At 41.9% G+C, this 13,106-nt stretch overlaps 1 protein-coding gene across 1 annotated transcript in view; it reads left to right on the top strand.

The window, feature by feature from the left end:
- Positions 1-13,106, top strand: part of SOS2 (SOS Ras/Rho guanine nucleotide exchange factor 2) — a 53,347-nt gene that overhangs the window by 30,089 nt on the left and 10,152 nt on the right. The window contains exons 8-14 of the mRNA XM_071426055.1: positions 246-344; positions 4,313-4,440; positions 5,495-6,150; positions 7,844-7,925; positions 8,903-9,025; positions 11,380-11,483; positions 12,792-13,011. Of these exons, the coding sequence (XP_071282156.1) occupies positions 246-344; positions 4,313-4,440; positions 5,495-6,150; positions 7,844-7,925; positions 8,903-9,025; positions 11,380-11,483; positions 12,792-13,011 (1,412 nt within the window). The remainder of the gene's footprint in view (positions 1-245; positions 345-4,312; positions 4,441-5,494; positions 6,151-7,843; positions 7,926-8,902; positions 9,026-11,379; positions 11,484-12,791; positions 13,012-13,106) is intronic.

Raw genomic sequence — 13,106 nt, 5'->3', positions numbered from 1 at the left:
AATCTCATCTTACAGCCTGAATTACTGCCTTAGTAACTCCTGGGAATGGAAAATATTTATCATTTTTGAAGTGATAAACCTGTGATTCTCAGTTTCTGAGAGTGATACTGATTTCTTCAGTACCCAGTGAGGCCTCCATGTATCTGTGGGGGCTCCCATTATGTGCAATATATTGAACAGAAGGGGAGCACAGTGAATATTGTGAATATTTCAGTGTAAATAATGCTGGTTCTGTTCCTTTGCAGTCCACAGCTGAAGGATTTAAGGAGGCTGTCCAGTATGTCCTGCCTCGCCTCATGCTGATCCCAGTCTATCACTGCTTGCACTACTTTGAGTTGCTGCAGGTAATTGGAGCCACACTCTCATTTCTGACTGAAAAGAGTTATTAATGTAGAGAATCTGATCTTTTAAATAGCTGGTTATATTCTACTTAATCCCTCAGAAAATTAAAATTATTTGACGCTGTTCCTTAGTTTCTGAAAAGTAAAAGACATATTAAAAAAATCTTAAAAAGCATCTGTTGCTCTCATATGAACATTTAAACTACATTTTATTAAACAAATCTTTATTGAACTTGAGTTCTAATATAGTTGAAAAAAATTTAAAATAATTTAAATTTTAATTTCATTAAAGTTTAATTTAATTTAAATTTTAATTAAAAATTTTAAAAATTTAAATCTAAAAATTGAATACACAAATCTAATTTCTTCTTTCTCTGAGTTCTGAATTTTTTTGTCCATTCAGAAGCTAGGCAGGATTCAGTCAGAATTCTCAGTCTCAGGTCACACTCCAGCTGCAGCTCTGTTTATTTTTATTATTTCAGAATAATCCATTCTTAATATTCAACCACTTCTCCTGATTCCTAACTGGAATTAGCTGAGGATAATGTAAAAAAGGTTCTGTTTGCCCCATTGTGGGGGGAAAGTTTGTAATGCTTTGAGGGTAAATGAATTATTAACTAACAGGGATGAACTTCAATTAAATGGGTTAAACAGCCTGTGGCTATAGCTGACATTTGGAAACAGCAGCAGAAATTACTCTGGGAGGTTCTCTGTGTAAAATCTGATGCTGCACAGGTGAGTTACAGGGATTTCCTTTGTGTTTTAAAGGATTTACTTGTATGAAGGAGGAAAACAGAATTTATCTATAATCCAACCTGAATATTTCTAGGAGTTGTGTTAATACCAGGTCTGTCATCAATATTTAGCACAAACTCCTTTTTTTTTTTTTTATTTCTACTTCATTTCACTCTAGCTTTCCTCATTTCTGCTGTGATTTTTTGCATATCCTGATTTAAATAAGTAAAAACAAGGGATGATATTTTTTTACCTCTCCCCAGTGAATGGATTGCCAACATTTTGCAGAAAAGTTGAAATTCCACAATGGTTTGGGTTGGAAGGGACCTTAAAAACCATTTGGTTCCAACCCCTACCATGGGCTGGGACAGCTTCCAGTACACCTAAATATGTGTGATTTCAGTACATTTTCAACTATTAAGCATTTCTAGTGATAGTCAGTTTAGAAGACAGTTCAGAAAAACTAAAAAAACCTCAAACAATCTCAATTTTCTACAACTTCCTGACAGGAGGGTGGGGGACAGGAGGGTCAAGCTCTGCCAGGGGAGGTTTAAATTGGATATCAGGGAAAATTCCTTCTTCAGAAAAGTCTCTTTCAAAATAATGCAGCTTCCTTTTCCATGATCATCACCTGTGTGGGATAATTCTCTGGAAATCCTGGAAATCTTCCAGGTTGTAAAGCCAGAATTGGGGCAGGGACCTGCCTGGTGCTGAAGGTGAGGCTGATTAATGCCCCATTGTGTCTCAGAGCTGGGAAAGGGCATCAGGAGGAAATTTAAGGATGAAATTTCAGGATGAAATCACGTGTGCCACAGCTCTGGGGGATTCTGAACCTGGAGCTGGTTTTACAAGTGTAAAAGATCTTGTGTTTTTCCCCTTTTTAGGGAAACATTACCATGGGTGCCCTTTAGAGCAGAGTTTTTCTCCTATTTTTGATAAATACAGCCTGGCAAAATAATTTTGTCGTGTTTTTATTTCTTTTAAAGGATCATACAGCATGAAAGATGATCATTTTAGCAGTGCAAACATTTAAGTTTGACCTTTATCCACAGTGTATGAGATTTCTGAGTAGAATCTGATATTTGGCTGTCTCACAACCTTGTGAGCACGGGACAGAAATCTGAAATATCACCCTGGAGAAATGGTCAACCCAGAGTAGTTTGTTGTGTTCCCATTAGTAACAAGTTTCAAATTTGCATTTTATGTTGTACTTTGAAAAAATCCTGAATTTACAAAAGGGATTTTTAGAAATCAGAGTGGTTTTGGGGATAAAAATAGTATTTATTCAACAATTATAATATATTATTGTAATAATTATAAATATTATTATAAATATTGAATGAATACATAATTATTATAAATATAGTAATAATTAATATTACAATTATATGTATTATATTATATTATTATCTGTTAAAATAATTACATAACATTATATTATATGTTATATTAATACAATATATAACATTAAAAACTGGTGCTATTGCTTCTCTGTTGCCATTGCATTTTCCTCTGGGAATTATGGCTGAAGAAGACGAAAATGAAAGCAGAAAAGCAACAAAACACCCATATTTTCACAGTTTCACTAGGGAGAAAAGCTCAGATTGAGACTTTTACTCCTTGAGAAAGTTACCAAAACCCCTTCTGAATTGGCAGGTGAATAAAATAATGATTTCCACAAACACAGGCCTCAATATTTGCTTTTTTTGCAAAACAGCTAAACTGAAATGAATAAAAATAAAATGTGAAATGCCTGAAAATTCTTTCAAACCATAGAACTTTTCCTCCTTGGTGGAAAAACCTTCAGGATCTGCATCAGAGCCTCCTCTTTGCCTGAGCAAAGGGCTGAAAGTGCTGGATGAATCCTTCCTTCCACAGGCACAGGATTATCCCTGATTGCTGCTCCTGACTCATCCAGCAACATCTGAAATTATCCCTCAATTGCTTCTCCCACCTTCAGGATTCTGCATTTCACACCTTTCCCATGCTCTTTGCATTTCCATGGCTGGCAGCAAGGAAAAATAGAATTTCCAGAGGTAGACATCTGATTTTTCCCTTCCCTGTACTGTTCCTCAGCTTCCCAGAAATTCTGAGCCACAAAACTCTTCCTTTCTTGAATATGGAGTTGTTTGGGCACGGAAAACTAAAAATTCAGTGATTTAAACAACACAGGAGTGGTCAAATCCTGTTCTCTCAATTGGTTTTAGAATAAACTGAGGGATCCCAGCTGAGGGAATGTAGTGGGGAAAGGAAAAGAAGGATTCTGCCATGCCAGTGAGTGTAAGGAAGATTTCTCTTCAAGTCTGTTGGCAAAACAGAGTTTATCCCAAACTGCATGGCAAGTTGTCATAATTATGCCCACCAATTTATTAGCTTGAATTTTTCTTTAAAAAATTCACAGAATCCCAGACTGGAAGAGACCTTAAAACCCATCTCATTCCAGCCCCTGCCATGGGAAGTTCAGATGATCTTGGATGTGAAAAGGTTTTAAAAGAAAAATCCTTTATTTTTTCAGATTTTTCAAGTTTTTTAGGCACCACCTTAAAGAACCAAAGAGGAACTTTCAGGTTATGCTCAAAGCATGTTGCTACCAGGTGGATGGAGATGATATGAAAATCTGTGGAATTCCCTAATGCAGGAAGTTTCTGCTGAGTGGAGGAGATGGATTTAGCCTTTATACAAAGGCAATACATTTGTTCTCACTGTCTTTACATTTTTCTGTAGTAGCAAATCTTGAATTTCAGACTTTCTTTCTTTTACTGTTTGCTCTGTGCAAAATCCTTGAGTTCGCTGAAGGTGGCAGAATTCAGGATGATAAGAAGCAAAGAGAATCTTGCTCCTTCTTGGCTTAAATTTGGATTGTTGAGATGGAACTCATGGAAAGAAGATAGACAAGAGTTCCATAAACCAGCTCTGAACCCTTGGCTATTTCAAACTTTGAAACTCTTGAATTTAACCAGTTTGAAACAGGCAAAATAACACCTGACAATTAGCATTAAAGGGTAAAGGATGGGTAAATTAAAGGGCAAAGGTTTCTAAACTTGATGAATATCCACTGATTTTTCCTGAACCTCTGACAAATATATTTAATTTCATGCACATCTACTTTTGGTTGGGGCTCTGTAAAAAGTCACTGACTTGAAATCACCGAAATTTCACGGAGTGCTTCTTTCAGTCTTCTTACCCTGCTGGAAATGAGGCAGATCTGAAAGAAACTCAATGTTTGTTGTGTGCAGCAATTGCAGGAGTGCAGTGAGGATGAAGAGGACAGGGAGTGCCTGAAGCAGGCCATCACTGCCCTGCTGAACCTGCAGTGCAGCATGGAGCGCATTTACAGCAAGCACTCCCCGCGCCGCCGGCCCGGGTAAGCACCCCAGAGCCTCCCTGCCTGCCCACAGCTGCCAGGGAGGCACATAAATCCCCTCCTCCTGCTGGAGAATGTTGATATTTCCTTTTCAAGGCACGTGTTGTTGCCAGTTTTCTTTGTGGATGGAGCAGCAGGCAAAACTTTATCCATTTGTAAGAATAATGTGAATATTTGTCTTGGTTTGAAAGGACAGGTGTCTGTTAAGGAAGGCAGGAGTCTCTCCTGAAATGGGAAATGTAAACTCCTTCTCTGTGAATTATTATAATTTTCAAATTAAGGGGGTTTCAGGTAAAGATATAGGAGTAGGAATAACAGGTTTTTTATTAGGGAAGAAAATAAAAATAAAAATAAAAAATGCAGTAATACAAAACAACAGTGACAGAATCAGAAATGGACCTGTCCCCTGTGTGTCAGGGGGTGGCACAGCCCCATCCCATGGGGGCTCAGCCCTCCTGCAGTGCCAGCTGTGGCTCTGCTGGAGCAGGGATCCTGCACAAGGGGGGAGTTTTCCTCTGCAGCTCCAGGGCTGCTGGAGATGGGCCTGGGCTCCCTCTGGCCATGCAGGGCAGCAGAAGCTGCTCCTCTGGCAATGCACTGGGCAAAGGCTGCTGGGCTGTGCCAAAGCTCAGATTGGATCCAGGTAGGAATGCTTGGCTCCTCCCCTGGGCAATGCAGCATCTCCCCATGGGATGCTGGGATTGGCTCAGCCCTGCAGGGACACTCAGTGGCCATGGACAGCAGAGATCTCCTGCAGGGAGGATTGGCTGGGGGGGAGATAAAGGAAAAACTGCCCCAAGAACAGCAGAGAACTGCCCTACTTCTAACAGATGGGAAATAGAATACATACCCCAAAACCACATCTTACAACCCAGGACAATATTCTACTCCTGCCCAGCCAAAGCAGTGCATGTGGCTTATTTGGAACTTGATTAGGGCATTTTGAGGGCAAAACAATCCAGATTTCAGCAATGAATTCTGTTGATTATTTTAGTCTTTTGGGATGGCAAGTCTGGAACGTCCCCGGTGTGACATTTTCTGTTCCTCCTCACAGGGAGCCGGTCTGTCGCTTCTATCACCGGCAGATCAGGAGCAAACACTTGGCCATCAAAAAAATGAACGAAATCCAGAAAAACATCGACGGCTGGGAGGGCAAAGACATCGGGCAGTGCTGCAACGAGTTCATCATGGAAGGGGGGCTGACAAAAATCGGGGCCAAACACGAGCGCCACATCTTCCTCTTCGACGGGCTGCTGATCAGCTGCAAAGCCAACCACGGGCAGTCGCGCCTGCCCGGCTACAGCAGCGCCGAGTACAGGCTGAAGGAGAAGATTGTCATGAGGAAGATGCAGGTGGTGGACAAGGAGGACACTGCAGAGTACAGGCACGCCTTCGAGCTGGTGTCCAAGGACGACAGCAGCGTGCTGTTCGCCGCCAGGTCGGCCGAGGAGAAGAGCACGTGGATGGCGGCGCTGATCTCGCTGCAGTACCGCAGCACCCTGGACAGGATGCTGGACTCGGTGCTGCTGCAGGAGGAGAACGAGCAGCCCCTGAGGCTGCCCAGCCCCAGCGTCTATCGCTTCGTGGTGGAGGACTCCGAGGAGAACATCGTGTTTGAGGACAGCCTGCAGAGCAGGAATGGAATTCCCATCATCAAAGGGGGCACGGTGGTGAAGCTCATCGAGAGGCTGACCTACCATATGTATGCAGGTATCCTCAGCTGTGGGTTTGAATCCTTTCATCTTTAGGGTTCTTTCTGCTTGTAATGAAATGTAAAGTAAGATCTGCAGGGAGTAAAGATATGTTATTAAATCACCTGACTTTGCAGGCAAAGCTGTGAGAAAATTCTGCGTATGCAAACCTTTCATCCCCCAAAAAAAACACCAAAATGTTTCCATGTTTCATATGGCCATGTTTCAATGGAGTTGTTACAGGCTGAGGCTCTGTGAAGGAAGAAAAGAGTTGAAGGTTATATATATTTTTATTTTTCTTTTTAGATGTATTTTTTATATTTATTACATTCAGCCCGCCACTCTGTGAAGTATCTGGGTTGGAGGTTATATTTATTATATTTTTTTATTTTTTAATTTTTTTTTATTTTATTTTATTTTTTATTTTGCTGTATTTCTTATATTTATTACGTTCAGACCACCACTCTGTGAAGTATCTGGGTTGGAGATTATATTTATTATATTTACTGTATTTTTTATATTTATTACATTCAGCCTGCCACTCTGTGAAGTATCTGCGTTGAACGTTATATTTATTTCATTTTTTAACTTTTTTTTTTTAATTTATTTTATTTATTTTTTTATTTTGCTGTATTTTTTATATTTATTACATTCAGACCACCACTCTGTGAAGTATCTGAGTTGAAGGTGTGGTTTTGGTTTTTTTTGGTTTTTCGGGTTTCTTTTGCTGTATTTTTTATATTTATTACATTCAGCCCGCCACTTTGTGAAGTATCTGAGTTGAAGATTATATTTATTTAATTTTTTTAACTTTTTTTTTTTTTTTAGTTTTATTTTGCTGTATTATTGATATTTATTACATTTGGCCTGCCACTCTGTGAAGTATCTGAGTTGAAGGTTATATTTATTATATATATTTTTTTTTTTATTTTATTTTTTATTTTGGTGTATTTATATTTATTACATTCAACCTGCCACTCTGTGAAGCATCTGGGTTGAAGGTAATATTTATTACATTTGTTTTAATTTTTATTTTATTTTTTATTTTGGTGTATTTATATTTATTACATTCAGCCTGCCACTCTGTGAAGTATCTGGGTTGGAGGTTATATTTATTATATTTACTGTATTTTTTATCTTTATTACATTCAGCCTGCACTCTGTGAAGTATCTGGGTTGGAGGTTATATTTATTATATTTACTGTATTTTTTATCTTTATTACATTCAGCCTGCACTCTGTGAAGTATCTGGGTTGGAGTGGATGCCAATCACCATCAGCATTTTTCAGCCTCTCAGTGTCTGAAAGGCCCAGAAGTGAAAGCTTGAGGAGTTCCATGAAGTGCTGATGCTGAGGAAAATGTTTGCTCTCAGTTTTGGGGTGCAAGGGGAAGCTCTTGGGACTGATGTGCAATTTTTGTTAAATTTCCCCAATAGCTCAGCTGGTCAGGGAGAGTCATTTCTCAGGGCAGGCTGAGACAGAGCTTTTAAGAGAATATTGGATGTGCAGTTCAGTATTTTTCAGGGAAATGCACCAAAGAACTGAGTGAAAATTTCCCAAACCCTGTCATTCCTGGTGTTTTTCAAATACAGTGTTTGCCTCACAACCCCAGTGTCTTCTCTACATGTTAAACTTTGTCTTTGTCTTTTATTTCTGATCTTTTGCAACTGGATAAAAACCCACTGCTGTCATTTTCTTACTCAATCCTTACAGATCCTAATTTTGTCCGGACTTTCCTGACCACCTACCGCTCCTTTTGCAAGCCCCAGGAGCTGCTGAGTTTGCTGATAGAAAGGTGAGCAGTGATCCTCCTTTCTGAAGGATGGAAAAGGCTTGGAATCACAGAATAAAATCCCAGAATGGTTTGAGAAAGGACCTTAAAATCCATCCAGTGCCACCCCCTGCCATGGGCAGGGACACTTCCACTATCCCAGGCTGCTCCAAGCCCTGTCCAGCCTGGCCTTGGACACTTCCAGGGATGGAGCAGCCACAGCTTCTCTGGGAATTCTGTTCCAGGGCCTTCCTACCTTCACAGCCAGGAATTTATTCTTCAAATCACATCTAAGCCTCCTCTCTGGCAGTTTGAAGCCTTGTCCTGTCACTCCAGTTCTTGATGAGTTTTGTATATTTGCAATCACAGAACATCCCGAGTTGGAGGGAACCCACAAAAATCAGAGATTCCAAGTGCTCCTTTCCTGCTCAGGATGCCAGTGTCAAATTTCAGTGTTCTAGTGAAGTTTATAAACCAGGAACTTTCAAACAATCATCCAGGTTTTCAGTGCAAACTTCCTTTTCCCAGTTTAAGTGAGTTACCTGAGTGAGGCAAGAGCTGGAGCACCTGGTGTCCCTGGGCTGTGGGTGGTGATGTTGTGAGCTGCTGAATTTGCTCATGAGAGAGTTGAGTGCACGATGGAAATAAGGACAGAAATGTTCCAGGCAGTTTGTTTGAAGGCACAGAATTAAGGTAAACAGCATTTTAATGCAGTGTGGTAAAGCTGCTCTTTAGCTCTCATCTAATCTTCCCTTAATCATGCCAGCAGGTCCTTAAAAACCTTCTATCCCAGTCTAGACATGGTGTGATGAGCAGAGAGGCAGAGAATTAGCAGGGTGTGGAGCTGGGGTTAGGGAATTCCGGGCAAACCGGCTGGCAGAGCAGCACCTGCTGCTCCCCACGCTGAGTTTATAGAAATAACATTTCTCTAATCTGCACCTTGTGCACAGAGGGGTTGTGTTTTATCCTGCTTGCCATCCCTGTGTGGTGTTTTTCCCCAGGTTTGAGATCCCTGAGCCTGAGCCCACGGAGGCAGACAGGCTGGCCATCGAGAAGGGGGAGCAGCCCATCAGCGCCGACCTGAAACGCTTCCGCAAGGAGTACGTGCAGCCCGTGCAGCTCAGGTGTGTGTGTGTGTGTGTGCCCCTGCCTGCCCTGAGCTCCTGCAGACTCCAGTCTCTGCTGGACACTTCAGCCATGTCTGCCAGCATCCTATCCCAAATCCTGTCCTGATTATCCCAGCGGCTGCTGGAGCTGGAGCTGGCCCAGCTGGGATCCCCACCCACGGCGCCTGTGGCTGAGGGATGTGGAGCTCAGAGCAGGGCTGGCCACGCTCTCAAAGCATTCCTTGTTCCCAGCCCTGGGAAGATAATTCCTCTGTTCCCAGTTTTCCAGCCCTGCTGGTGTTTCAGACCCTTTCCCAGCCCCGTGGATGTGTTTGCTCACAGACAGGGAGGCTCTTGTCTGTGCTGCACGTTGCAGTGGGCGGCAGGGAATCTTCAAGGTCTTGCTGACCAAGCTAATTTGGGGAACAATTAAGCATTTCTAGCATGAATGAGAGTAATTGTTGCCCTGATTGGGGATCGAGACAGGAGGAGACACAGATCACAAGCAGTGTTTGCTTGAGCAACTTTTAGTCATTACTCTGATGAGTAACATCAAGATGTTCCTATTAATGGCACATTAATTTTACTAATAGTAATTATTACTATTAATTACCCACACAGAGAACCCTCAGTTACTCTGCTAACACACATTCCTGTTGAAACAACAGCAGTTGACTCAGAGGGTCACATTGACATGCCAGTACCTCTAAGGTGTTCAGAAAGTCACTCAGGGGTCCCATTTTTATCAGAAACCTGTGTGCATATATATATATATATAAAATATTTAAAAGATAAATCTGTGGGTAACCCTGTAGTTTTCCTCCACACAGAGCTGCCACCACCTTCTTGAACGTGATCCAAGTCACACAACCTCACTGTAACCTTGGTCCTCCTGCATGCTGCTGGCCTTGGGCAGCTTATCAGGCCCTTGGTGTTCCCACTTTATCAGCTCCTGGGGGTTCAGCAGCACCACAAGTCTCCACAGTTATCAGTTCCTGGCAGAGCTGCCTCTCAGCTCGTGCTCTCCCTGCTTTTGCTGTTTTCTGGGAGTTGTTTCTGGTCCTTACTGTGTACTTCCAGCAGCTTGAAGCTGTCTTAAAGCTGCAAATGAGTGACTTTGAGCTGTTGGTGGATAAACTCAGCACTTAGTGCATTCCAGTGCTTTAAAAACATTGACCTCTGCTTCAGAGACTGCAGTTTGGGAAGAAGGGGGAGAAATGAAGGTGTTTAGTCCTTCCCTGCTTCCCTGCACTCTCCATCTTGTAGAAAATGCAGTGGCCAGGCATGAAAGGGCTTGGACACAAATATGAGGGCATGGGAAGGAGGAGGAGCTGAGCTGGAAGTGCAGTCAGCAGATCCAGGCACTCTCTGCCTTTCCCAGAGTTTTCACCACGGGATCTCAAGGGCAGAGATGGATTAGATAAGATCCTGTTACATGAAACTTGGATTAAAACTCTTGGAATGTGGCATTGATTTCCAGCCTGAATGATCTGTTTGGGCAGCAATTCTTTTATGGAATAAACCTTATTTTTTACCTTGCACACTGGGAAGAGGAGAGTTAAGGAATTTTCTGTGTGTCCTTCATTTGTCCTCAATGTAGGGCTGATTTTTGCTTAGGTGATAAATTGCACCTGGATAAATCAAAGTGTTGAAGGTGTGAGCTCAGCTTGTTTACCTGAAGAAGAGACAAACCAGTTTTTTATTCTGATTTATCCTGAGTGCAGAAGGCTGAAAAGCAGCTGGAGTTCACTTTTAGAGACTGATTTATTAATGCTTTGTGTAAGAAAGAATAGAGAAAAATCAAGAGGAAGTTCAGTGTTATCCTTAAAGGATGTACTGGATCTAATCAGGCCCTTTGGGTCATTAAAAATAAGCAGGGCAGTAACAACAATTTTGAAGCTGAAATTTATGTGTAGGAAAGAAAGAATGACAAATTTGCTTCTTAACAAGTGGGAGATCCTAATTAGCTTTTCATTTAAAAAAAAACACACGAAGAAAAAAAGGAAATTACAAGGAAAATTAGAAATCTCAATTTCATCTGATTTTGCTAAGTCTCTTCCTCATCTGAAACCATCTCAACACTGGCATTTTTTATATTAGATTTTAAAATAGCACCAAGCTATATTTATGCTAAAACTATTCTTTAGAACCTATAAAATAGTTTTTAAGGAATAGTTTTAGCATAAATAGTTTTTAGATTTTAAACCCCTGCCAAGCTCAGTCTTCGCTCTGCTCCTTTGTCCATGTGTATTTTGAGAGTCACCAAGTACACGAATCTGGAACTTGAGTTTTGTAGGATTGTGGTTCATTTTTATGGGATAAGCCATGGAAGTCCTTTAAAAGAGAGTTAATATTTTTTCCTCTTTCCTCAGAATATTGAATGTTTTCCGGCACTGGGTCGAGCACCATTTTTATGATTTTGAGAGGGATCTGGAGCTGCTGGAGAGGCTGGAGACCTTCATTGCCAGTGTCAGAGGTGCAGTAAGGGGGGGTCCTGTTCCCTTCCCACCTTTTGGTACAACTTCCCAGGCTGATCCTGGTGGATTTTGGGCCTGAGAATACCTTTACACACATGAGTAATTTGAATGCCTTTAATTGAGCTGTTTATGAGGCTCCCCTCTACATGAGGAAGCTTTGGCATGGAGCCTAAACAGCTCCTAAAAATGATTTCAAGCATGAGGATGATAATAATACTTTAAATATATTTCCTTCTGGACAGCATGGTCATCCTTGCCTGACTCTGTAATTCAGGCTGTCACCTTCCCCTTCTCCATAGAGAATTCCTTTCCTTTCGCTTACTGAGTTTTTTCCATCCTAATTTTTCCCATTTATATAAAGTTCCAACTGAAAATCATTAATCTTTTAGAAGAGGATATTGGGCCCATTTGGTATCTCTTCTTTATGAACTAAATTTTTTTTGGCAGCCTCTGTGGAGGGCAACAGTGTTGGCTTGTTTAATCCTTATCCTGGCAATTCCAGGTTTTCGTGTTTAGAGTGCCAGGTCTTGCATTGGGCAACATAATTCTGAAACAATTAAAAGACCCTGGACACAGGATCACTTTTTCCCACACCAAAACTGTCAGAGGATGTGGTTAAATAGAACAAGTTTCACATGTGTTTATTTGTCAGCTGATACAGGTGCAAAAACCTATAAGGGAAAAATAGAGAAATACAAAGCTAGTTAATCTACGTGCAGAAATGCAGAATTCTGAGCGTACATTCAAATTTCTGGGGAGTTGGTTTCACTCAATTACCAAAAGTCCTTTAAAATCAGAGGTTCCCAAAATGGTTTGGGTTGAAGGGAGCTTAAAGCCCATCCAGTCCCACCTCTGCCATGGCAGGGACACCTCCCACTGTCCCAGGCTGCTCCAAGCCCTGTCCAGCCTGGCCTTGGGCACTGCCAGGGATCCACAGCCTCTCTTGGCCTCCCCCAGCCAGGAATCCCAGTTCCCAATATCCCATCTAACCCTGCCCTCTGACAGTTTGAATCCATTTCCCCCTGTCCTGTCCCTCCATCCTTTGTCCAAAATCCCTCTTGCCTCAGCTCCAGTTCCCAAATACATTTATTTACAAACTCAAAATATTCCCTCCCCAGAGATTGCTCTGTAACACTGACATTTATGAAAAAACATGAATTAATTAAAAAGCAATTTATTGTAGCAAGATTGATGCACTTTTCCTCTCTCTTGGACTTGTAACCCTCTGTCAGTTTAAAACCAAACTTACAACAGCATTAAAAAACCCGTGTATGGGGGATTTTTTTTTAACTATTTCTCTTCTACAGGAAAATCCATGAAGAAGTGGGTGGAGTCCATTGCTAAGATCATCAAGAGGAAGAAAGCCCAGGCAGACGGGGTCAGCCACAACATCACGTTCGAGAGCCCCCCGCCGCCGCTGGAGTGGCACCTGTGGCGCGTGGGGCACGGCGAGGCGCTGGAGCTGATGACGCTGCACCCCATCGAGATCGCCCGGCAGCTCACCCTGCTCGAGTCCGACCTGTACAGGCACGGCCCCCTCCCTCTCTGCTCCTGTTCTCTCTGCCTTTGGGAACACAGGGGGCTGCTGAGGAGGGCAGGAGCCTCCCTGAAATGGAACATCT

This window comes from Agelaius tricolor, unplaced genomic scaffold (assembly GCF_023055355.1).
Source record: "Agelaius tricolor isolate 1412-34295 unplaced genomic scaffold, bAgeTri1.0.p SCAF_5, whole genome shotgun sequence".
Taxonomy (NCBI): domain Eukaryota; kingdom Metazoa; phylum Chordata; class Aves; order Passeriformes; family Icteridae; genus Agelaius; species Agelaius tricolor.
This window is presented reverse-complemented; position numbering and strand designations above follow the sequence as displayed.